The sequence below is a fragment of the Rhinoderma darwinii genome, chromosome 1 (genome assembly GCF_050947455.1).
Source record: "Rhinoderma darwinii isolate aRhiDar2 chromosome 1, aRhiDar2.hap1, whole genome shotgun sequence".
NCBI lineage: Eukaryota > Metazoa > Chordata > Amphibia > Anura > Rhinodermatidae > Rhinoderma > Rhinoderma darwinii.
The window spans coordinates 37,268,509-37,296,487 of NC_134687.1; the positions used below are offsets into that span (position 1 = coordinate 37,268,509).

The window sequence follows — 27,979 nt, forward strand, 5'->3', positions numbered from 1 at the left end:
GTTGGCGCTATATAAGCAATGGAATATAAATAAATAATAAGCAGCTTTATAGGTACATAAACAATTAAACACTAAACTACTCTCCATTCATGAATGATCATACTTTACAATGAAACCGTTCTCATGCTGATTTTCAGTTGCTCGGTCTCCCATTGCTCTTTGTATACATGCTGGCGTGATGATATGTCGTCCATAGGACTCACGATGTCAGTGGCGGACTGTAATAGCATGCTACGATCATCCGTGAGGAGAGGGACTGCGCAGATTATCAAAGTAGCAATGGTGGCAAAACGGTAAATGTATATTGCAAATGTTAGATTTACCCAGGAAAACTTTTTAAAGCGGTTTGTCTCCCTTCATAAATATTCATGGCACACCTGCAGGAGAAGCCATAAATGCCTGTTAGGTGCAGGTCCTACTTCAAGCAGCGCTCGGGTCTTTCCGTAACTCCTATATACTTTATTGGAGAAGGCGGCGGGAAACATGGCCACCTCTGTGTTATGTAGACTGTGGCAGACGTGAATTGCCAAATGGTGAGAGTCTAAGGGTCCTCTTACACAACCAGATGTGGGCCGCGTAAACGAGCACCGATCAATGAGACAGCTTAGTGATCGGCGCTCGTTTGCTCCTTTAACAAGGAACTAGTATGGGGACGAGCGCTCGTTACTACGATCACTCGTCCCTATACATTTCTATAGTGTCGGCAGCGCATGTTCACAAAGGGGGATGTGCTGCCGACAACGACTTTAACATGATACAATCAGCCGATGAACGAGCGTTTGCAATAATCGGGAATGGGCGTTCAGGGAGCGCTCATTTGCCCGATGAGGTGGGACGGGCACCTAATAGACATTTATCAAATACCCTACAGATATGCCATAAATTCTAAAACTATAAATACCCCTTTAACCCCAATTCCTCCTTACATCACACTCACAGGGTCCAGAAAGCTGAGATATAGAGAATTGTTCCTCATATGTCACTTTCCTGGACTACTGTGAGGGTGACATGGGACTGCTGGGATTTTGGGTGCCACCTGAATTTTCATGCTTACATGTGGATATTGCATTTATGTTTCCATGCTCATGCAGTAAGCTATTATATAATATTACAGTCTCTATAACCCTCCTCTTATATCTCCTGCTGCTTTTACACCTCCATTCACAGGACTGTGCTATACATTCTAGAACCGTATTAATGGCTTTGCAAAGTCAGAGGTAAAAGTGATTTTCTGTCAGAATCTGCACAGCGCCATCTAGCGCTCATTATGCGTATTACACATTCCTTACAAAGCTCCACGGTCTGTGTAGTTTCCTGCGCTGACACTTGAGGTTGCAAGTCTCAGTGGTTGTGACGTAAGAAGACTACACTACCCATGATGCCTCTGTGATTTCTTGCCTGCGCTAAAGCTGTCCCAGAAACATTTATCAGCTCGGTGCTGAAGATAAGGAGGAGGGGATAGTGCTGGAGGAGAGTGTAGGACTGGCAGCATCTGCTTGTGGTCTCATTGCTTGCGGTACACTGGGTATTGCAGCTTGCAGGCACCTTGGTTGGGGATTACATTGCAATGTCCATCTTGAGACATGTGGCTGGGATGTCATTGCGGGGCTGATGAGTAACAGGTAAAAGGATCAGCATTAGGCTTGCCTGGAGCTATAGATTGTATACGACTGGATGGAAGCCAGGGGCTAGCAGCTACAGCATGAGTGCAGGTGAGTGCTATTCTTATCCCTCCTTTATCATGAGAGCCACTCATCTATGCAATAGCATTGTAATAGGAAGGCAGCACACTGGCTATATTCTAAATGATCACCTATAATAATCTAACATGAGTGGGGGAGGGGCAAGTGGTCATAAGACATGCTTGCCACCCAGTGCCCTGCTTACCTTTATAATAGATAGATAGATAGATAGATAGATAGATAGATAGATAGATAGAGAGAGCAATAATGCATTAAATATATTTTGCATAGAATGAACCTAGAATCACCTAGAATGAAATGGCCCAGTGAAGGGCAGGTCAGGAGACTTGCCATGTAGCCCAGTGCCCAGCTTACCTTTATGACTACCACTCATCTCTGCAAATATAGAAGAATATCCCATAGAGCATAATGATTTATCCCCTGTTAATAATGTAGTGTCATCCTTCAGTGGTGGAAATGGTCATTGATCTGTGGTATTAGCTATTTCTCTGGTTGTGAAGGGGTTAATTCACCATGTGGGTAAACGCCTTGCAAGAGGGGGAATGCTCCTGTCAATCAATGGTTAGCTGGTCCTGGAGAGCAGGGGATGGTGTTCTCTCATCATCATCATCATGTATTGCAGATAGAACATTGATACATTGGATGTATTTATAAACATAGTGATACATTGTAGCGGATAAGTCACATGATACATAAATGACAAGTGGCAGGCGATGTCCGGATTGACAGTTTATTAAAACTGTGTCCATGCAGAACAGAGGAAATCCAATTATCTGTCCATTGCATTTGTCTGCTCAGTGGCATCTAGTATACTGAATGCAGTATATGTCTGTCCTATGGCTGGTATATATATATATATTCAGTGGCATCTAGTATACTGAATACAGTATATGTCTGTCCTATGGCTGGTATATATATATATTCAGTGGCATCTAGTATACTGAATGCAGTATATGTCTGTCCTATGGCTGGTATATATATATATATTCAGTGGCATCTAGTATACTGAATACAGTATATGTCTGTCCTATGGCTGGTATATATATATATATATTCAGTGGCATCTAGTATACTGAATGCAGTATATGTCTGTCCTATGGCTGGTATATATATATTCAGTGGCATCTAGTATACTGAATGCAGTATATGTCTGTCCTATGGCTGGTATATATATATATTCAGTGGCATCTAGTATACTGAATACAGTATATGTCTGTCCTATGGCTGGTATATATATATATTCAGTGGCATCTAGTATACTGAATGCAGTATATGTCTGTCCTATGGCTGGTATATATATATTCAGTGGCATCTAGTATATGGAATACAGTATATGTCTGTCCCATGGCTGGTATATATATATTCAGTGGCATCTAGTATACTGAATACAGTATATGTCTGTCCTATGGCTGGTATATATATATATATATATATATATATATATATATATATAGCTGTCTGTCTCCTTTTTATATCTTATTATAATTAGTTTCATTATTAGTCTTCATCTTTTGTAAGAAAAATAATAATTACCAGTCGAGATAAGTCTCTGTCGGATTCTCTCCTCTCACGTTCTATACAGCCATTTCATAGTTACATAGGTCTTTAGCGAACATCCAATGGGGTCATCAGTACAGCTCACCCAGCTTTCCCAGACTCCTGAACACACTTATGGATTAATACGTTCCCACTATCATAACACAGCATACCTAGCCTCTCAGGGTTTTGGGAAAGCTGGATGACAACCCTTTTTGGAGCTGTAAGAATAGCCATATTAGTTATTATTCTGCGGATGGAACTTGCTAGAATAGGACTTTACTGGGGAATTTTTATTTTATAGGGAAATGATTTCATGGTAAATGTTCCTTATATAAAATGCCTATCGGTGTTTTCCAATAATAGGAACTTTCTTGAAGGTTCCAAACTTCAGAAGGAGATTATATATCAACCTACTAGACTATTTGCAGAACTTCTTATTATCAGTTATTTGCCTATGATACCATTCACTATCATGAGGTCTGATCCCATCAGGTAAATGATAGGACTATACCCACTATATAATATGGATGCTGGGTTGATTTTACTGTCTTGGGTGTCCTGGCACTTCTCACTGCGAAGGTCTCATTGGGGGCAACCATCCTAATAAGAAGGTAGCCAAGACTCTTCGTAGATTGTCGAGTTGCTTTTTGCCGACTTTACAAAGTCAACACAACGGCTTCCTCTATACCAGTGGATTTCAACCTTTTTTTCATGTCATAGAATCCCTATGGCTACTGTACCGCAAAGAAGCTGCGTCTGGGGTGGCAGAAGGATCCCGTTCATACCTGGCTATATGTCCTGGTGGAGAGTGGTTGACTTCTATGCCTGCTCTAATGCTAAGCATCTTCCAGTAGTGAGATCAGTTTTTGCTTCTTACAAGTACATGTGACAGCTGTCCCCTTTTCTCCTTTAAGGGACTCCTGACCAGGCTCTGAGGATCCCTGGAGGAATCATTGCTATACACACCTAGTGGCCAGTTCATTCCAAGCACTTTGTTGCCCACATTTTTCCCATCCCCATTCGTCGTAACATCCAGCATTGTACTGTAGGTTGAGAGACTAAATTTGCTTTGGCCCCTGATTCAGATTCTGTATGTGACTCAGGGGCGGATATAGACAACAGAGGGCCCATGTGCAAGAACAGTATTTGGGCCCCTTGCTCTCTCATAGCTCATCGTAGAGCATCCAACTTATGGTTCTCTAACAATCTACCAGTAATTGTGACCTATAGACAGTAGGAAACTGCTACGTGCTTATAAGGTTCAGTGGGCCCCTTTACCTACTGGGCCCCTGTGCAGTTGCACAAGTTGCCCCAATGGTATGTCCGCCCCTGATGTGACTGCTGCTTGTCTTTTTTTCTTGCACAAGTCTACAGGCTTAGTTTTAGGGGGTCACAAACTAAGCAATTACCCAGGACTCCTGTTTACTAGGCGGCCGCTTGAGGACTGGACTTGTGATCTATTTGTCAGTGTTATGTGGGCACTATATGGTAGTATTATTTGGATACTGTATGGCGGCATTATTTGGGCACTGTGTTATTTGGCTGTGTTGTGTAGGCATTGTATGCCAGTATTCAGGCATAATCATTTGGGTACAAGGTGTAGATGTATCTGTTATATATGCAGCTTTTGAAAATTATGAGAAAAATATTCCAATGATGGCAAGAGGGGGTCCAACTTTGCTTTTTGTGCAGGGTCTCATTTCGTTAAAGCTGAAAGTCAAACAACCCCCCGCTTATCTCCAGCTTCCAATTGCCATTTTAAGCACAGACAATGGGGCATATTTACTGATACTCTCTAAGATTTAGGCAGCGTAAACTTAGACAAGGCAGTCAGAAAATGTGCCAAATTTATCACAGTGGTGCAACGCTGTATGATAAATTTGGCGCATCTTGGCAGACATGCTAGACACTTTTTTTCCTTTTGCCACCTATGAGTAGGCTTAGTGTACGCCAGTTTTTGGCACCAAAATGTTGGCTCATGGTAACGCATTTTAGACCACACCCTTTCCTACTACGCCACTTTCCTTTGTCGAACGTGTCAAAAAAAGTGTCCTAAAGTGTTCATAAATGTGGCGCGCAGCATGGTTGCAGTCATACCTGAGGGGTCCAAAAGGTCCCTCTGCCCTATATGAGGACACCGGTACTGTAAATGACTGGTGATAGTTCAGGGCCCCTGTTTCACATTTTGCAACAGCGCCTAATAGTTACGTCTCTGCTCCCGGTGACCCGACGTCATGTAGTTTATGTATTGGGCTTTGCGCCAACTTCTACCATACTTAGGCAGGGGCGTACATAGAAAAGAGGTGGCCCCAGAGCAAAGATTAAACTGAATCTGTAATGACGGGGTAGGGAGACAGACAGGTGAGCCCTAATCTACCCGCCACTCAGTCCCTGCCTACTTGCACGGCCCGTCCTGGGCGACGGCGTACAACTGGGCGACGGTCCCTACGCTCAATATGTGCACGACAGACAAACAGACAAGGGTACACAGAAGTTAAGGGAAAAGGGGCAGTTGCCCACGGCAAGACCGTGAGCAACAAGAGTAGTGAACGAGCCTAGTCAAACCAGGAGTGTACGAGGTACCAAACGCAGAGCAGGAGCGTAGTCAGTAAAGCCAGGGTCAAAATGAAGCAGAGGTCAATAATAGTAGCAGGAGCAGCAGAGCCAGGAAACAGGAAAGAATCACAGGCAAAGGAAGAGCAGGAAATTAAGGTATAAATAGACCGAGGGCGGGAGCTAGAACCATCTGGCCAGGCTGTGATAGGCTCTCACACTCCTGAGCCTCCCAGCCTGAGTGGTAGCAGATCGAGTCACTCTATCAGACTTAGGAGCAGGTGCAGACTGATTAACCATGGGCGTCGACACAGAAGCTGTGTCTGGCAGATCCTTTACAGTACCCCTCATTATGGTCCCAGTTTTTTCCACCTAACCTAGTAAAAAAAAAAGCCTGTAGACCAGCAGTGGTTTGGAGATAGGGTTATCACCGGACTGGTAAACCACCTGCCCAGCCCAGCCCAGCCAGTATTAACTTTGCGCAGATTGACTCCTATGGGCCACAAGATCTTTTTTTTTTTTGGTCAGTTTCTATAAATAAGACCCATGGCTATCTGGTATTGTAATTGGGTGAAACTTTTGTACAATACAACACGGTTGCATGGCACGAAATTTGCATGACATATGCCATGGAATGGCAATTGTTTGCAATGGGGAGAATAAGAAATCTGCGTGACTCGAATTGCGTGAAAGGGATCGGGTTGTGCAACTCATCCCACAAGAAAGCATTTAGTCCAATAAGCCGACTGTGGGGATAGAGCTTTGTCCCGTTATACAACATAAAGATAAACACAGAGATGTGATATATTCTGGGCACCCGTAAAATGTGGCGGATTGTCACACATGGGCGCTATTGGCCGCTCCTATACACTGCCGTATGTACATTAATTAGATTTGTAGAGTTAATTGACTCCATCATGTGAGCAGTAAACCAGCAGACACAGCACATCACACAGAGGACACATTCACAATTACATGACGTATGTCTGCTCTTATACTGCAAACACTGGCTGTATTCAGAAGATCGTCACATATGTCTCGTAATGGGCAGCATGCGCCCGCCACTTGTCACTATCACATTATCTAAGAACACGCCATGGCCTGACTTTTTTTTTCTTTGTGAAGATCAGTGCATTTCAGACCTTGTAATACAGGTGCCATCAGCAGAGCATCGGTGCTATTTGTAGTAGCCTGTATTCTGTGAACTGAGAACTCTGCTCGTTCTATTCAAAGAATATAGACTAACATAAATGTAGCCTGTATTTTCTAGGACTATTTTTCTCCTCCAAAAACATTGCTTTCCTAAGCACCAGCAATCTCCAAATAGTGTGTCCTAGGACATCATATAATTGGTTGTAAGCAGCGACCATGCACCCCCCACCAATCACCATTAAAGCAGACTTGGCATCCTATGTTTCATTATCTGAGGGAAGCATGGTATATAGGGGGGACACTGAGCGCGCCAATATATAATTTTACATCGTTTGTAGCTTATGGAGAAAGCCTGTGAGTCCGCTGCCCCCACTAGTACACATTGATTGACAGCTATCTCTATATGAACAAGTATACAGGAATATCTGTATATCAGTGTGTGTGGACAGGAGAAGCTGACTTAATGTATTCTATATGAGGATCCCACGACCACCGAGCCCACAATCACCTAATCATAGCCAGGCTGTCCCTCACAAGAGGCCCGTACCCATCCAGGGGACCAATATCTTTTCCAATTTGGACAACGCCCTCTCTTTCTATATACGCCCTTCTCCAGGTTGAGAAGCCAATTAACTTTATTGATAAATTCTAGTCGCAAAGGATTCAACTCATTTATCCAATATATATATATATAAGTTTGCCCGCCATATATAACATTTTGGCGACTGCCAGTTTCCCAGGCTCTGCGGTCGCCAGATCTGAAACGCCAGTCTTAATGTATTTCCTCCCTATGTCTGTTTAACAATGTTCAAAGCAAAATTTATAGTTTGGAGGGAGGGTGACGCTTTTTTCTGGTTGTCGTCATTCATTTATTGGAGGCAAGTTAACCAAAAATAAATTTTATATACTGGTTTTTAATATACTATATATTATATATATCTATATATTAAATATTTGTTCCATTTAATTTATTAGCACGTAAAAAATAATAATTGAGAAAGCATATGTTGACTTTCTATGGCATGCCCTCCTTTTACTCTGTCTATCTACAATAGAACATTGAGAGAACCATGTCTGGGGACCCTGTAGTTTGGGGTCTCCGCTCCTTTAAAAGCTCCCTGCTCATACATAGACTGGTGACAATGTCAGTCATCGGCTGGAAGCCGAATTGGCTTCCTTGGTGATTCTTCAGTGTAAATCTTCCCATCAGGCTATATATAATCTCTAATATTGCAAATTCAGCATCATTGGCGTGGAGTTAGAAGGTGATGCAGTTTGTAATTGGGAAGAAGAATGAGTTATTTCACAGAATTATTTCAGGTGTGAATCGCTGTCATTGTACTTGTCTCCTCCGTGGAGTACAGTGTGAATCAGTGCATACATTAGCACAGAGCTGTTATATTCCTGCTGCTGTCATTTTTGATGGGTAGAATCAGGTTCTGGGAGCATACTGTACAATGACGGGAATTTTGTTGTCAAGCTTTCAATTGCTAGAGGGGTAAATATTTCAAAAGCCAGATGATCTCTTGGCTAATAATAGTGGTAGCGACATCTAATTTAGACTACTCATCTGTGGGGTGGGCTGAGTATGTTTTCTGTAAAAAAAAATAATCAAAAAGTTGTCTTTCATTTTGGTTAAAACTGAATGTATATTTACTAAACCAGATGTTTTCCTGTAAAAAAATGAAAACCCTTATACACATTGTACAAGTATCTTTGATCACTGCCAGTACAGAGGCCACATAGTTTTGATCTGTTGCGTTGCCCCCATAGCCCTATGATTGTCTGACAGATTAGAGATTCTTAGTCTATAATAAATGCCTATGATCAGAGGTCTATGATGGCTTTGAAGCTCACATAGTTATTTGGGGGTTTTGATCAAAGACGAACTTTGTTGCACAAATGGTAATCGATTGAAAGTTGAGGTTTATAAAAACTCAGCTCTAAGACCAGACCTAAGTTTTTGTTGTTTTTCTCCCTATTCCATTGAGAACATGTGGCTGCCGGAACAATTTAAGCCAGGGTTGTGCGTAGAATAGAGAAGGTGCCCTAACTGGTACTGACAAGGCCCCTTACTGGTACTGATTCACACACACTTACAACCCTTCCATACTGGGGAAGAATGGCCCAAGGCTTGTTCATCTTCTAGTAGAGAACGGTGGTGTGACCGACACTTTCCCCAACCAGTTTAGAAAATACAGAGGAGGGTACCTTATTCAGATCTTTCATCGATTAGCCAAAAAGCGTCTCTTGCTCTGGCAGTTCATTAATTTCGATGGGAATTATGTAATACTTAATTTCTCCTGTGGTGGCGCTGCAGGGAGATTGAACACTTGCGGTCTGGTTCCCTTACAGAATCCAGCTGATCTCTGGAGGTCCCAGCTGCAGGACACTCTGTGCTCAGCTTATTTTCAGGGTGTCTATCTAATAGAAAGGGATGGTCCAAAGTAGACAACCCCTTTAAGCATTTAGAGCATGATTCTAACGGCAGCAATTACATACACATAGTATTAGTATTCATTTGCCTAACATTTGATTTTCTGAACTACTATATATCTACAGTATAACAGTATTGGCTGGTCACTCAAAAAAGTATACTGGCTTCTTGAAGGAGTTGTCTGGTTTAGAAAACCCATTTTCCAATAACCTCTTAGGGAATTCTGATTTAATTGATGGTGGTCCACTCCTCTGGAGGTCTTGGAACATTGATTTCAATTTATACTGTGTAATGCTTCATTTTCCCTGTGGTGGCGCTGCAGGGAAATTAAACACTTGTTTTTCACAGTACATCACTGGTGGACCCAGCAACGGGACATCCTGTAATCAGCTCAATGTCAGAGCAGGACCTCCGCTAACAAAAAGGGATTGTCCAGAGTGGACAACCCCTTTAAGTATTTTGTGCACCTTTGATTTCTATCGTTTCTACAGCAAAATCTTGCTGTATATAGTTGTTTAACTAAGTCACTTATAGTAACAGTGACATTTTCATTTCATTTTACATAACATTTCATTTTAATCCACAACGTAATATCCAAATGTTTTCATTTTGGTAGAACATGTTCAGCGATGCAGGAGATGACTAAATTACAGTACTTTGTTATTTTCAATTTTATGTTCTTTTTTATGTCACTTATTTTATTTGCGATATCATATTTACCAAGAACAGAAAATGAGTTGGGACTGGCAATGTTCTTCTTGCTTAATACATTCGGGGAAAATTATTATTAATAATTTATAAATTTAATAGGCAAAATGTGCCCGAATTCCGGCTCAAACTGTACCAAAAACTGGTGTACATGCGTCAGGTTTATTATGGGCTTTAGACACTTTTTGAACCTCACTAGGCAGATTTGAAAGTGCCTAGAAGAGGGGGCGGGGCTAAGATAAATTGAAAAATGCGCCAGATTTATTAACGACATGCGCCATTTTCTTAGTTTCTGTCTGTCTAATCTAGTTTTTATGCTGTCTAAATTTAAGACCGTAATAATAAAATTGCCCCGGTGTACTCGTGGCTTACACAATGCAGCATGCCACATATTCATGACCAGGGCGCGTGCCCTCTTGATGAATCATTCAGTGTCTTAAAACAATGACAATTTCTACCTGACATTTTTTCTGACACAAAATCTTTGATTAAATGAGTCACGCACGGCACATCTATAAAGCATTACTCACTGTTCTCAACATATTTTTATGTGTTGGAAAAAGTGGCGCAGAGGCTTCATAAATATGGCTTTTGGCTCCAACGCCTTATTTTTCAATGTATTTACCCTAGAAAACTGGTATAAATACATTGCTAAATCTGACCCATAGTCTTAATCTGCATATAACACAAATATAGCGATATGAAGGTTGGCACTACTAATAGTATAACGTGGGGGCACAATAACAGGGGCCCATCCAGTAGTACATGTAAGTGTTAGTTATAATTGAGTTTTACATAAACCCTATACCTGTGATGTCATCATCATTAGTAGGTGGGTCCTAGTGTAGGTTTTGCACCAGTATCAAAAACTGGCCATACACATAAGATAAAATTTGTCCAAGCCGGACTTTTTCAGCGGACTCAACTGACTATTTTATGTGTGTGGGGGCATTTCAACTTTCAATGGAAGAGGTGAAAAGGGGGATCGGGCATGTTGGCTTTCAACATGCCCGATCCTTTGTGCCTACTGAAGATAAGTTACTGCCAGAGGTGTCTGGCAGCAGCTTATTCCTCTCTCCCCATTTCAATAAACATATGCCCGAGCATGCATATTTAAGGAGGGGTCAGGGGATATAGCTGTTGGCCGTACCAGGGTTGATCCGGCAGTTTTTAGTATTTATAATTACACCTCTTTTAATTATGAAAACTATTTGTCCAAAACAATGTACAAGTGCGGACACGTTGGACCGGTGTTACAGATTTCCCACCTAGATTAGATTGGGACAAAATGATGACATTTTGAGCGAAATTTTCAAAATATGTCACAGACACTAGGGTTATTGTGATCATTACAACAAATGGATGTGTTGTAAGAAAATTCCAATATATATCATGACTGTAGTTGAATATATACCATAGTAGTTCTGCATTCTCGGAAATGTAGTGAGAGATCTTCCTTGAAACAATATTGATCTTGTTGATCTAATGGAAGCTGGCTAATTTCACGGGATAAAATGTTCACTTACTCTTCTGCATAGCTAATGTAACCTTCAGTAACTGTAATTGTGCTGTAAATATATACAATGGTTGCCACCCCCCGCCACTGCCATATACTTACAAGGTCCTGGCGTCTTCTGGCTTCTGACTGGCACCGCTCCTCTCCCCCATTACTTTGTTGGTTTTCTTGTGATTTACCTCTGCCTGTTCCCTTTGAATATCCTTGCCTGATCTCTTGCTAGTGACCCGTAACGAACCTCTGCCACCTGCAGTGACCTTTTTCTCGACCATCCGTCAGTGCTCGTTTGCCACCTGCCCTGATCTTTGCTATACCTGACCCCGCATACTGTCTATTGATTTTGTATTATGCCTGTTTACGTTGGCCGTCACCAAGGGAGACCACACTGGGGGTAGTGACCTGAGGTTCCCCTGCAGTGAAGTCCACATCCCTGTATAGGGGTTAAAGGGTGACGACCAGGGGTCCCGTTAGACTCCACTCCCCGGTTTAGCCCTACATCAAATCCATTGGTGAAAAATTGGGTTCACACAGGCCTTGTGACCCTAAGTTTATACTGTCTAAATCTTGTATTCATTTGGACTGCAGTTGTAGCTCAATAGTTGAAATCCATCAGTATCACCTCAAAAAGCCTCAGTGTAGCCCTGGCCTTAGCGTTTGGCTGTTCAATTTGCGGCCAATTTTTGTACGCTGAGAAAAATAAATGATTAGACAGATTTTGTTATTCTATTTTTTTGTACATGATTATGGGGGCTGCCATCTTGCCTGAGCTGCTGTTAACTGCATTTAGAGATATGCCTTACAGCAGCGATATGGACCGATTGACTTGTATGAGTGAGTTTTCTAGGCATGCTCTGTGACCTGTGCAGAGGTCATTGTATGGGAGGGGGAGGAGGGGAGCTGTGTCCATCACCTATTGTCAATGGTAGATCCTGTGTTATCTATATAGAGGTGTTACCTGTCATTGTAATCCTGCCTGTGGTGATAATTAAATCACTGCTGAGAAGTGATCTCTACAGAACAGGAAGTGTCAGTCTATTGTGAGGCTCAGTGGCCAGAGTGAAAACTGCAAGATTTTATGTTTTTTTTTTTTTTAATATAGATAATGACATAGAAAATACAAAAAAAATTACCAAAAATTCTTAAAAAATATGTTTAATATAAAAACATGATTCTTCAGTAGGTTATTTTCTGATGACACATTTCCTTTAATAAGGGTTGCGCATAAATAAATGTCATCGTACATCAATGCATAAAAGCAGTATTTTAAGGTTGGGGGTTCAAAAGTCCATCACAATTATATACAAGTCTGATCTACTGTATCTTGGGGTGCAGTTTCAAATGTCTTCATGTTGGCTGATTGTTTTAGTATAATAAACCATGATTACACAACAGCAGGTGGTCTTCATTTCTTCAGAAAAATGCCATAAAAGGGGCATATCTCAAAGAATGGAGAAACTTTACTGTTGTCCCAGCTATTCTGTACATATGCACATATAATAAGATCAGCCGCAGGGTCTTCTCTATCTGGAACCTTATACAAGGCAATAATTGTGTTTTCCCATCCTATAAAGGAGATACAGTATATTGAAGATTGAGTTCAGTGATTTGCAAGGTCAGATGTCTGTCCCCAGGGATATCATTATTATTAGTGTCCATGTAGTAGGTCACTTAGAGATAACGTAACCTGTAGATAACTCCCATAACAGTTAGTACTTGAAAGTCCCGATAGACCTACTGGTTATAGCATTGCAGTCATTAGGGTTCTATGGTATATTTTTGTATTCTGGGAAGTATCAATTTATAAGATTATTTCCATTATTTAATATAATCATACTAATTATTTTTTAAATAGAATTGCAAGGTGGTCAGGATTACGGAAACAGCTGAGCTCGCTTAGCTACGATGTTTCTGTAATTCCCATAGAAGTAAACAGGAGTTTCGGAAAAATCGGAGTGCAGCGAGTCGTGCTGTTTCGATAACTCCCGAGATCTGGAAACAGCGTAGTTTGCTGTGCTACTCTCTTTCAGTAGGTCCCATTTACGTACTTACCAGCCACCTTGCCACTGACTCCAATCCAGGATGTGGCAAATAGCGGCCGCCTCACCTAGTGGGGATAGGGTTGGGCAACCCATGCTCTAGAGATAGAGGTGGGTCCCAGATACCCCTTTAACGCCCTTGGTTTATTTAATGTATTGATTTTAGCTCATTTGCATGAAGGGTGCTAATAATTCTACAGTTAATTATGTATCAGGGAATAGTTTTGTCTGGATTTTGTTTTTAGTCTTGTCTTTTATTAGTCTCTATGATGGTGTTGTTTTTCTGTGTCTTTTTGATAGCAGTTACTTGACATCTACACCCGCTCTCAGGCTTTCCTCCCATTTTCCCCGGGCTTCCCAGACATGAGATCCACAAGTTTTTGTTAGCACTGTTATTTTTCTCTGAAACAATATTATCTTCTGTGAAAATCCCAAGTGTATTACAATGTTCCTAAATTTTTCAGCCCTCTTATCAAACCTCCAAAATACACACAGCAGGGACCAAGTCTTTCCTGACAGGATATCCTACCCTGGCACTCGGTGAGATTCGGAATCTTTTAATAATATTCCTGAGTGAATAATGAATCACAAAATAAATGATAGAGTAAAGCAGAGCAGATGTGCCGTCCAACTGTGAACTCGTGTTCACGACTTCTCTGACTGGAGGCATCAACCTTGAGCATGGTCGGCCTCTTCCCCGTTTTCCTTCAACTCATCCCATCAGGGGTGCAGCTATAGGTCCCTGGGGCCAGAGGGGTCCCAAAGGCATCTCTGCCACATAAGAAACAACCAGTATTATAAATGACACATGGTCATTTGGGGGACCAAGCTACAGATTTTGCATTGAGGCCCAGGAGCCTAAGGTTATCTTTACTTATAATAATATTTCTCTTTCCCAATGAATCAAGTCTTCTCAGAAAATTTCCAGAATAGGATAAATCTTCAGTTCCACTTGTGGAAGGTCTGGTTTTATTTGGTCAATGATCTATTTCTAGATTTTCCTACCATAATATTCTCTCCATATTATATGTCTTCTCCAACACCAAAGTTAAGAAGGTGTCAATATTTCTTCTGCACCCACCGCTCATTTTATTGTCAAACTTTATCAGAGCCACAGCAAATTCTGAACAATTCTGATTTTTAAGGTCCTATGACACAGCCCGATATGGCCTATGAAAACAAGCACTGATCAACGAAGGAGCTCATTGATAGGCGCTCGTTTTGAATGAGCGGTTATGTATAGGGACGAGCGATCATTACTACGATAGTTTATCCCCATACAGCTCCCTCATGTCGGCAGCGCATCTCCCTCCTTTTTACAGGGAGATGTGCTGAAGACATCGATAATATTTTGTGCTGCATAGACGAGCAGATCAGCCGATGAATGAGCTTTTGCTCGCTCATCGGCTGATCACTGCCCTGTTTTCACAGGGCAATGATCGGGAACAAGCACTCATATGAACGCTCGTTTGCCCGATCATTTGCCCGAGTAATAGGACCTTTAATTCCACGATTGATACAAGGATGAAAATGTTTCTAATACTTCAACCATCTCCATATCTTCACCATTAATTTTAAAGCTAACTGACTTTCTTAAGATTTGCTTTCTTCATGTTTAAAGGAGTTAAAAACCGATCTTCAAATACCCTATTAGGGAATTCTGAGTAAGTATAGAGCGGGGAGGAGGGGGGTTGGGACCCTCATCTATCAGCCAGAGCAGAGAGTAGCTACAAAGAGCATCTCTTCCTCTGGAGGGCTTAACAAGTCCATAAATTAGAGACAGACCATTAATTTCCATAAATACTATGTAATACTTAATTACCCCTGTGGGGGTGCTGCGGTGAAATTAAACACTTCCTGACAGATTCCCCCACAGATTACAGCTGAACGTTGGGGGTCCCGGCAGTTAGACATCCTATGATCAGCTTATCAGCGAGGGACCCGTCTAACACAAGTGTTTTCCAAAGTGGAAAACCATTTTAGCCTATCTATCGATCTTTCCCATCCAGCACCTTTGGGATGAACTAGAGCAGAGATTGTGAGCCAGGACCTTTCCTCCAACATCAGTGTCTGACCTCACAAATGCTCTTCTGGATGAATGGGCAGAAATTTCCACAGACACCCTCCAAAATCTTGTAGAAAGCCTTCCCAGAATAGTGTGGGCTGTTATAATGGCAAAAGAAGGAACCAACTCCTTAATGCCTATGGATTTAGAATGTGATGCCATAAAAGCCCCCGCAGGTATAATGTGCAGGTGTCCCAATACTTATGTCCATACAGTGCATCTATCTGTAGATTGATCATAAAATGCTGGTTGTTTCTAGGCCATTCTCACTATAACCTTCTCAGCGGCTATTTTCCTCTAAGTGAACACTTGGAAAGAGTTTACAAATACATAGAAGCATTTCCTGAATTGTACTTGAAAAGATTTGCTCGTCTCCCATGGAATCCCTGATGGCCATTTCCTGGCATGCGCTGTATTATCCTGCCGCACTGTGAGCTGACAAAAGACATAATCCGATTTTAGGAGACGAGCTTGTTTTGCAGGAGTAATTTGTCACAAAGGCTTGCCCTTTACACATTTGACATTTTGGATAATTTCTCAATTTGCCTTTATGGACAGCTGGAAAAAAAATAAAATAAAAGGAAATATTTAAAGGAGTTGTCCAGCATTAGAAACAGGGGTCTGCTTTTTTTCTAGAAATAGCGCCACTCTTTCCCATGGGCTGCGTCGGTTATTGCATCTCATCCCCATTTAAAGATCCTCTGTCACCACATTATAAGTGGCCTATATTGCACATGATGTGATCGGCGCTGTAATGTAGATTACAGCAGTGTTTTATATTTAGAAAAACGATCATTTTGACGGAGTTATGACCTATTTTAGCTTTTTGCTGATGAGTTTCTTAATTGACAACTGGGCGTGTTTTACTTTTTGACCAAGAGTGGTGTACTGGCTCAATAGAAAGTCTATGAGTCCGTACACCAACTGCTCGGCTTTCCGAGAATAGGCGATCAGAAGCTAAGCGGCACAGTGCCCATCCGAGCAATTCTGCCGCTTTGTTTTAGTAATGGGTGGGGGTCTCAGTGTTCGGACCCCCACCGATCAAAACTTCTGACATGTCGCTATGACATGTCCGAATTTTTCTGAAAGTTTAGTTACCCTTTAAGGACTGGGACAATTTTGCCCTTGGGACTATTTTTAGATTTTTCCTCAATGCATCCTTTTTAGTTTTTTGTCCAACCTAGTCTTATGAGGCTTTGTATTTTTGCGGGACGAGTTGTACTTTATTCAGGTGTCATTTTTTGGAACATATACATTAGCCTTTAATTTATCTTAATTTTCATTTTGGTAAAAATGCAGTTTAGCTGCAGTTTTTCTCTTCTTTCTTTTTACAGCTTACAACAAGCGTCATAAATGATTCTATGAATTTATTGTTCAGGTTGTTGCAGTGGTGACGTTAGCTAATATGTGTATATTATTTTATGTTTTGGGACCTATATTTAATAAAGTTTGTGTGTATTTTATTTACATCTTTTATGCCATTACATTATAGTACACAGGCAGTTGTTAGGGCATACCTAACAGGAAGTATAGTCAGACAGCCCTGGGGTCTTTTATTAAACCCTGGACTGTCTGACCATAAAATCTATGGGCCTCGATTGCGACACAGGGATACCCTGTGACGTGATCAAAGGGGGGCCCCCACCTCACCCGTTGATCACAAAGGTTAACGGTGGAGATCAGAGGTTTCTCTGATTTGATCTCTACGGCTGTGTATCAGCATACTCGTCATTAGTCGTCAACTAGTTAATAATAAAACAGTATGCAGTAAGCTCCCCCTAGTGGTGGTTGTGGACAGCTAGTATATTATCATGTGCATGCAGAGGATTTGGAGATCTGTATCAGAAAAAGTTCCAATCACTATAAAGATAAATTAAGAAATTAATGAGCAAATCTTTTTTTAAATCTATTTAGATTTTTTTAAAAAACAACTAAATGCTGTTCAAGTCTGGACATTCCTTGTATTTCTGCTATGTACCTGGCTGTTTCTTGGAAATCTTTTTTTAAGATTCCAGGCACAGCAAGCCTTCAGTAACCAATGGCCCATGTAATATGTTTTGCTGGGCCAGCCGGAGTTACAGAGATTGAGTTGTACATTCTAATGAACATAATTATAGTCTTATGAACGAGATGAAAAAAGAAAGAATCTGACAATAAGATGCCTGGAAAAAAACAAACAACATCGGCTTTTGTAAATGGGTAGCAGCATAAATAAAAAATTCCATTTCTTGGTTCGGTCTTGTGAAATCCTCGTATTCTGGTTGTGTAGTACAGATCTCGCCTTCCAATTACTTTAACTTAATTGACCTACATGCTTGTGATCACACAACACAGACACACATATCATACATATGAGTATACTGCACTCGTCCCATTGAGATGCTCCTAAAATTGACCTTTATAGAATGTGACCATCAATTATAAAAGACCAAATGACACAAGAGCAGAGAACCGTGAAGCCATAAATATGTCCATATAGTGGAGAATTATCTTGTTGAAGGCCACAAATTGTCTCACATCTCATTGTCCAAATTTGAGGTTCTTGCCTTTCATACTCCAGTCTACTCTTACACAGTGTCGGACTGGGGTTCCTGAGGCCAACCAAAGGAAAAAAATCCCACCGTTCAGAACATAAGCACATCCACTTTTAATTGCATCGTAAACCTTTCTGTGAGGCCTCATGCACACTTCAGTTTTTTCCTTCAGGGTGCTATCCGTTTTTGTCACTGATAGCACCCTGAACCCATTCATTGCAATGGCCCCATGCACACTTCCGTTATTTAAACGGATCCGTTGTTCCGTTCCGTGCAAAGTAGAGCATGTCCTACTTTGCTCAGTGATTCAGTGACCGTGTGGCCCATAGAAGTCAATGGGTCAGTGAAAAAAACGGATGGCACACTGAAGGCTTCCGGGTGCTGTCCGTTTTTGACTGATCCGTTGCCATAGCAACGGCTGGGTGGGACAAAGTTCACAGACTCATAGTCTACAGTAGCCAGTCAGTTCTGAAGATGGATGTGGAAAGAATGATAGAATTGGTGCAGGATCACCCAGAACTGTGGGATACGCGCACAGAATGCTACCACGACCGTTATAAAAAGGACGCCGCGTGGGAGGAGCTTTTGACACGCAGATGGCAGAAGGGAACTAGTGCCCAGCGTCACATGATAAGTAAGTAAATGCACACATTGCACTGCTTGTTTTCTGAGCATGCTTTCCTTTTGTTCCATTGTATGTAATTCTCAGTAGGTAAACTTTACACACCCGCAGTAATGTTATTTTCGCATTGACCTGCTGTCTTATAACATGTGCTTTGCAATCCCAAAATTCTGACCGGTATAGACTTTGCGCAGTTTCAAGTGTGTCAGAGGGTAGCGTAGACCTTGCACAGTTGTATTCTGTATTATTTCTAGTAGAGATGAGCGAACGTATGAAAAGTTTGGTTCGGCTAGTTCGCCGAATTTCACGAAAAAGTTCGATTCGGACCGAACTAGTTCTGACCGAACCTGTAATTTCCGTGCGCCGAGCATGGTACTGTCCAGGGTGCTGATAGAGTTAATGGGCTGCACTAACTCTTTCAGCAACCTTGACAGTACCATGCTCGGCGCGCGGAAAATAAAATTTTAATGTAATAAAAAAAATATATAAATACGTTCATACTTACATTCCTCCTGTCCGGCCTCCAGCGATGACGTTTCATCCATGTCACCGCTCGCTGCAGCCAATCACAGGCTGTAGTGGCGGTCACGCTCGTCACGTGACCGCCTCTGCAGCCAATCACAGGCTGCCGCGGCCTCTGCAGCCAATCACAGGCTGCCGCGGCCTCTGCAGCCAATCACAGGCTGCCGCGGCCTCTGCAGCCAATCACACGCTCCTCTCCTGAAATACTCTGTGCTGCCTTAAACTCTGTGGACAGGTCAGGATCCTGTTTCTTTTAAATGCTGCACTGTAGCGCAGCCTTATATCGTGGATCGAGCGGGTTCCCCAGCAGCATTTAAAAGAAACCGGATCCTGACCTGTCCACAGAGTTTAAGGCAGCACAGAGTATTTCAGGAGATGAGCACGGCCGGCAACGGGCAGCCGGTCGTTTTTCCGAGCCGTGCTCCCATTATAAAGTATAGGCGCACGGCCCGTAAAATAAAAAAATAGAACATGTTCTAGCTTTTTAACGGCTCGGGCACCTTCCCGTGAGAAAACGGGAAGGTACCCGTGGCTAACAGAAGTCTATGGGCCCACTATTTCGGGTCGTAATTACGACCCGTAAATCCAAAGTAAGCCAAGCAGAGTAATCTCAAACTGTTCTCTATGCTCTGAAAGCTGCAGAAAACAGCACCAAAAACTTCTTGTAACCTTTCTATGGGTGTTTCCTGGGACATGTGACAGGTTCAAATGAAGTTCACATCCGTTTTTTAAACGGAAACACGGAACGGAAACGGAGTGCACACGGAAACAAAAACGGACACACGGATCCATCAAAAACGGCCGCTAAAACGGTGACGGAAGTGTGCATGAGGCCTTATCATTACACACATAGGACAATAAGGACAGAAAAGTTATTTGTGAATCAAAAATTAGACCCTCGTGACAAGTAATTGGCACCAATGTTGACTTCAAATTAAAATGGTTTTCTGCTGGACCACTGGGGCCAATTATTGTATCAGAGTCTGGTCCCAGTGACGGATCTTCTGGCACTCTGGTGGGCCTCTACATAGGTAGAGGAGAGGGAGCTTCACAGATTTCCAGACATGGTTAGTTAGTTAAATATCTCCCCATCCTTGGACCCCCTTTTTAAAGGCTATGTCAACTTTTTTTTTTTTTTTCAGTATGAGTGTGTTTGGTGCAACTTTCTAATTACTTTTCATTAAAATGTATTTTTACTTTTTCAGATACAGCTGCTTTGTATACTGTATACAGAGCAGCTGTACCTTGCGCTGACACCTGAATCCGTCAGGTCATCGGCACTGACAGGTTCGGTGACAGCGGATCCTGAGTGTTTCTGATACGCTATGATACGTTATGAACTTAGACGTGTTCGGTAAGAGCTCGATCCCATTGACACTGAATCCGTCAGTGCCGCTGACCTGCTGGATACAGGTTTCAGCACTAGATACAGCTGCGCTGCAGGAACCAATTCTATGCAATTGTTGTGTGAGACTGAATAAAGGGTGAATGTATAGCCAGTTATAGATTTGCTTCTACACTACTTCTGACACCACCCATAGGCTACTCTTGTATAGATTTTGGCAGATTTTACTCCATACAGTTGGGGATTTTAGTTACGAAAATGTGCCAGATTTCTAGTGAAATTTGCATGAAAAAATTCAGTGCGCGTTTATTATGTATTTTAGGCACATTCTGCACCTTTATCAACAGTTTTGAAAAGTATCTAGAAAAAAACAAAACGTGGCTATGTAAATTATGCCACCACGCGGTAGGAAGACTAAACTCTCTATTCCTCACAAACCCTGGCGTAGAAGAAATGCCGTTATTTTAGCCAATGTGAAGGTTAATAACAGTGATGGAGTTTTTGCCAGATTTATCATAGTCGGAACGTGCAGTCACAACATGTCAATGAATTAGCTGAGCTTTAACTTATTGGCTGCAGTGACGCCACTTTTGATAAATGTTGGGCAATGTGCTACATAAATGAAATATAGCACAAAAAAGGCTTGGGGGTTAAACAACATGAATTGTATTGAGGAAGGGGAATAGGTGTGACAATAATAGGTATGACCTTTTGGGAGAACATGCTGGCTTAGCTGTTTCTGTAACTCCCGTAGACTCCTGTGGCCAAGGCCTACTGCGCCAATAGGTGGACCACTTTCTCCCAAAAGGTAGAGGTGAGACTTCTCGGACATTTATGGTATATTCTAAGGACCAGCAATGATCACTTGATTGCCTTGGTGGCTGTGTTTTGAGAATATGCAGGTTCGCTATGTTTAACTCACTATCTACCAATTAATTTGGTTGGGGCAGTTACTTTTTTTTAATAATACATTTTATTTTATTCAATTAATTATAAGGTACAAGCACAAAAAAAAAAAGTAATACAAAATAACACTACACACAATACCCTACAAATTTCCAACCCCCCCCCCCCCCACCCTCCAGATCCAAGAGAAAAAGAAAGGGGGAGGGGGCAGGGAGGGGGAATTAATCAATTCCAGTTACCCCAAAGCTCCTCCCACTTATGTAGCTGGTTTAGATTTTTAGCACTTATTTTCTTATACACTTTTAATTTTGCAAACAATATTTCTCCAATTCTGAAAAGAGGGGGGAGACTCTGCCATCCATTTCCTAAAAATAACAAATTTAGCGAGCAATAAAACTCTCAAGACGAGACGTATTTGTATTTGCGAAAACTTCACCATTACCAATTCTTCGGTGTAATTCAGAAGTGCCAACTGAGCAGATTTCAGGATCTCCCGATCCGGCTTAGATGCCACTTCTTTAAATATCAACAACCAGTATGAATCAATAGCAGGGCATTCCCATACAATATGCGAAATTCCGCTACCGGATATTGGCATCTATGGCATTTTGTCTCCTCAATTAAGCCCATTTTATGAAGTAAAGAAGGAGTAAAGTACAAACGATACGTAATATTGAACCGGACCATAAAATGATTTGCACAAGTCTCCTTCGCATTCTTAGGGCTTATTCAGACGACAGTAGTATACATCCATGTGATGGTAGTCATACAGACGCATGTATTTTAATGGGGCCGTTCACACGGTCTTTTGAACCGTGTGAAGGGCCCGTGAAAAAATAGGACATGTCCTATTTTCGTCCATTTTCACAGATCCCTCAATAAACTCAAGACTATGAGAGATCCGTGAAAACGTGTGCGACACGGACGTGCAAAACTGAAGTTTTTCGTGTGAATCAAGCCTTATACATATTCACCCATTTCACCTGACTTATTGGGCCTAATTCCCTAATCCAGCCAGTTTGTCTAATTCCAATTCTTTCCCAAAAATGGATGGTATGGGTCCAAGCGCAAATGAAGACATTTTTTAAAGGGGGTTTCCAAGTGCGTTTGGGTCCACAGCGCAGACTGGTTTCCTTCTCACATCCATAATATAACAAGATAAAATTCTGCCTTCCTGCAGACGCCACTAGGGGGAGCTCACTGCATTGAGATTTTTACAGCTCTCATTTAAATCAATAATAAGTTCATAAGCAGTGTGTTCCCCCTAGTGGCGGCAGAATGAATTACAGCCTTTAACTGTATTTTTTTTCCCTTGAACTTCTCAAAGGGGGTTTTGCAGACACTAGGGACCTCCTAGGTGCAGCCCTGAGGTGCCGGATAACTTTCCCCATTCAGTAATACTTCAACAACAGGTCCACTTTATCTAATATTATATTTATAGATCAGAAACCATCCGGTGTGACATAAATGCAATAATTGGGGACATCTAGAAGGGGGCAAATTTTATTGTCATAGCAATGTACTGCATGATAGCAAACCCATGACCCGGTGCTGAAAGGCATTGTTGTGGAATAATAGGTGCAGTGTTTCGTTTAGTTGGTCTTCTACATCACCGCAGTCCTGGCAGAGACGTCCGCACACGAGTGACACACAATGTAAAACACAGCAGCTCAATAAACTGTTTACCTGGGCCACAAAATGAATGAGAAAAAGGCTTTTGTCCTGTTACTTTACGGCTCTCGTCAGGGTGACGGTTGTCCTTTCCCCGGTCTTTTTGTTGTAGTTGCCCTTTGAAGTGAACGCTCATAATTCCTACTAAGAAATTCAGTATGTCTACAGATGGATGGATTTCCTTGCTGGACAATGCGCTTTTCTACGTTGCACATTTTCAGGATAGGTCTGTGACCGACATGAAGGAATTTTCTACTGTGTGATATTACAGAGTATCTGTCACCTGAATCTCTGTTTTTAGGCATGCCATGCTAAAGGGACTGAGTGGGTACAATGGCACCTACAGTAGTAACAGCCCCTTGATCGGGAGGCCAAAAGATTTCCAGCAACACATCTCAGTTTGAGCAGTTTGCCCTCGGAGGGCTTACATGAGCTTGTTTGCCTATGGTGGCAAATGTTATAAACTTAGTGGTGGATTCCTTGTACCTGGAAACCCGTCTGAACCTTTCATCAGTAGCCAAGATAAATGATAAAATTATTTCTGTGACCCCTAGGGGGAGCTCACTGCATCCTCTGTATAAATCCCTATGCAGTGATCTCCTCCTAGTGGTGGCTGCAGGCAGACAGAATTTAATAATGTAACTCTATTGCTGTTTGTAGGCGAGCAGGGGATTTGGATCTCTGTATCAGGAAAACAGAGCTCTCACCCTTTAACATTTTTTAGACCTATTTCGATTAAATATAATTACATTATAGGTACATTTTCCTAACTTAAAACAACGCCATTTACCAACGCATTATCCCAAACAACCAGGAATATTTGGCGTTATCCAGTCTGTTTATTCCTGTACAATCCTTATAATGGAGGAGGGTGGAGATTTTCCATCATGATGGGCAGGGGCGTAACTAGAAAGGGTGGGGCCTCCTACAAAACATTTAAATGCCCACCCCCGAGCATTTACCTCCACTGAACAGCAACCTGCGCAGACACTTCCCCACCTTCAGCCCCACAGACCACCGAATCCAGCCCTGTGCTCTTTTCTCACCAGGCCCATGGAATCTGCTGGCGTCTTTCTCTTCAAGTACTTTCCCATTGACCGCCAGGGGAACGCGCACCTGAGACCGTATTCGTATTGATGCCTGTCTTCTGCAAGTCCTATCGTGCCTATTGGTTCTACGCTATGGGCTGGCCAACGAGTCGGGCAGATAGTGTCAGGTCGACTATAAGTTATCTATTTTGGTCACTGTATTGCAGTGTAACAGATATCTCAGTGAGGATCCCACAGTGAATATCCCATTAATATTAATATGAAGATTCCGGCTGTAGCAGATAAATGAAGATCTGTGTGAGCGTATGTCACTAATTTAATATCTTCCTTGCATAACTTTATTAATCTGTCTCTAATCCCCCTGACACCACAAGTGGTGACCGCTTCGTTCTGTGTATGATATAATGCATTTAACACTTTTGGCTGGGAAAACCTCAGTGAGCGCAGTTAGGCATTTAAAACCCAATTAAAAAAATTCCCCATAAATAAAAAAATAACCATAAAATATATAAATACTTAAAGGGCTATTCCTATCATGTAAAGGATATGTCATAAATGGTTGAGAGAAAATCCTCACCTATCAGGAGAACGAGGGTCACAGCGGCAGCGCTCCCCAAGTACCGCAATGAATCTCTTTTCATCACTATCACAGACTTCAATAGAGGGGGCCTCCTCTCTATTGCAGTTTGAGGAGAGCTGCCTCTGTGAATTAGCCCGTGACCCCGTTTTCATAGTTCTATTTCTGGAAAAGTTGGGTGACGAGCACAGAAACAGACATAACCTACCAACATCTGAATAGAAAATCTGTAATGATTTAATGGAAGAGGAAGACATCAGGTCTTGAAATTACGGGGGCAGGAATTATCCATGGGGCCCCGTAGCAATACTTGTAAGAGGGCCCCACTGATTGATTGATTGATTTTCAGAAATGGAAAGGTTATGATTGAAATGGTTGTCTCATCTCTACGTCATATGAACATCATAGGGGGTTTCCCCCTAACGAGCCAGAGTGGGGAACCTCCACCTGTAATACTACAGTTCCCCTGTAGTAGACGCTGCAGTAAAAATGAGCCGCTGACCGCAACTTCCCCCAGCAAAATCAGCTTTTTGTCTGGGGTTTTAGGCCCCATGCACACGAACGTGCTTTTGCGACCGCAATTCCCCCGAAAATCCACGGGAGAATTGCGGTCCCATTCATTTCTATGGGGCCGTGCACATGACCGTAGTTTTTACGGTCCGTGCATGGCCCGGGAGCCCGCACCGCAGAAAGAACGGACATGCCTTATTACGGCCGTCTTCTGTAGTCTGGGCTCATTGAAAATAATGGCCGCGGCCATGTGCATGGCCCGCGATTTGCGGGCGGCTTGCGGCTGAGAGTCCGCTGCCGGCCGACTAGAAAATCACGGGCGTGCACATGGCTACGGTTGTGTGCATGAGGCCTTAGGGGCTGGACATGCCAAGTACCGCAGAGGCTCTCATATTAAGGGCAGATACAGACGGACGTTGCGTTTTTGCGCGCGCAAACAACGCGGCGTTTTGCGCGTGCAAAAACCATTTGACAGCTGCGTGTGTCATCCGTGTATGATGCGCGGCTGCGTGATTTTCGCGCAGCCGCCATCATAGAGATGAGGCTAGTCGACGCCCGTCACTGTCCAAGGTGCTGAAAGAGCTAACTCTTTCAGCACCCTCGACAGTGAATGCCAAACACAATATCGAAAAACCTGTTGAAAAAAAAGAAAAAGTTCGTACTTACCGAGAACTTCCCGGCCGTTGCCTTGGTGACGCGTCCTTGGTGACGCGCCTCTCGACATCGGGCCCCACCTCCCTGGATGACGTGCCAGTCCATGTGACCGCTGTAGCCTGTGCTTGGCCTGTGATTGGCTGGAGTTGTCACTTGGACTGAATTGTCATCCCGGGAGGTCAGACTGGAGGAAGACGCCAGGAGTTATCGGTAAGTCAGAACTTCGTTTTTTTTCCTACAGGTTCATGTATATTGGGATCGGAAGTCACTGTCCATGGTGCTGAAACAGTTTAACTCTTTCAGCACCATGGACAGTGACTGTCTCCTGACGTCGCGTACCGATAATTTTTTTGCCGGGTTCGGCCAAAACGAGTTCGGCCGAACCCGGTGAAGTTCGGTTTGCTTGTCCGGCTTCGCTCATCGCAAAGACACTCCGTTTGGATGTTCGGAAACAGAAAAGCACGTGGTGCTTTTCTGTTTACATTCATCCTTTTGACAGCTGGTGCGCTGTTTCAGTCGGTTCGCACGGAAGTGCTTCCGTGCAACCTGCGTGGTTTTCACGCACCCATTGACTTCAATGGGTACGTGATGCGCGAAATACGCGGAGATATTGAACCTGTCGCGCTTTTTGCGCAGCAGACAAACGCTGCGCAAAAAGCACGGACTGTCTATACTGCCCCATAGACTTGTATTGGTCCATGCGTGCCGCGTGAAAACCACGCGGCCCGCACGGACCGAATACACGCTCGTGTGAATCCCCCCTAAAGGGGTTGTCTGTAATGACACGTCATTGCTCTGTCTACTGCGTCTTTTTCTCAATTTCTTGGACTTTCAATGATTGGCATTCCACTGTATACTGCCTCCCCTTATATACAGCCTCTCCTTTATATTGCTTAACCCTATATACTGCCTCCCTCTTTATGCTATCTCTACTCACCTCTCAGACTCCTTTAAATGGTTTCTAACTTTTCAGTAATCTTTGCATAAATTAATAGTACAAGCGAATATAAGAAACTTTGTCTTAGAGGAAAAAATGCCTCTTTCTCTATTTATGAGACTATCCACCCCCTTCCTCTCTCCTAAGGCTGGGTTCACACGACCATGTTGCGTCCGTAATGTACGGAACGTATTTCGGCCGGAAGACCCGGACCGAACACAGTGCAGGGAGCCGGGCTCCTATCATCATAGTGATGTACGATGCTAGGAGTCCCTGCCTCGCTGCAGGACAACTGTCCCGTACTGTAATCATGATTACAGTACGGGACAGTAGTTCCACGCAGAGGCAGGGACTCCTAGCGTCGTACATCACTATGATGCTAGGAGCCCGGCTCCCTGCACTGTGTTCGGTCCGGGTCTTCCGGCCGAAATACGTTCCGTACATCACAGACGTAACATGGTCGTGTGAACCCAGCCTAACTGTTCACTCATCTGACTTTACTGCTTTTTCAATCTCCTCAATGCAGAACATCAGCTCACTAAGGGCTAGTTTACACATAGTTTTTTGGCGCTGTTTTAGACGTGGGAACTGCGTCAGAAACCGCGCTAAAAAATTCAGAAATCGCCTCCTATTGGTTAGAAAGAAGTAAACAAAAATCCCCAAAAAGCACGCCAAAAATGCGCCAAAATCACAGCAAAAAGCGTGGCGAAAAAACGCTTGTGGTGCAAAACCACTTTAAAAAAAAACTGAGCCAACTTTTCCAGGCATAATTTTCTGCCTGCAAAAACTGTGTGAACTAGGCCTAAAGGATCAGGTTGCAGCTGCCCATAGAAGTCTATAGAGATGAGATGGGGAGGAGGGAGCAGAAGTAGAGAGAGAGAGAGACACACACAGACACTGCTAGAGCTTTATAGTAAGGGGGGATTCACACGAGCGTGATTTT

General features: G+C 42.7%; 1 protein-coding gene across 5 annotated transcripts in view; it reads left to right on the forward strand.

Moving 5' to 3' along the window:
- Positions 1-1,457: 1,457 nt before the first annotated feature.
- Positions 1,458-27,979, forward strand: part of ABLIM2 (actin binding LIM protein family member 2) — a 152,258-nt gene continuing 125,736 nt past the window's right edge. For all 5 annotated transcript variants that reach the window (XM_075857572.1, XM_075857591.1, XM_075857581.1 and 2 more), the window contains exon 1: positions 1,458-1,712. In XM_075857572.1, coding sequence (XP_075713687.1) covers positions 1,703-1,712 — 10 coding nt within the window. In that variant the 5' untranslated portion in view covers positions 1,458-1,702. The remainder of the gene's footprint in view (positions 1,713-27,979) is intronic.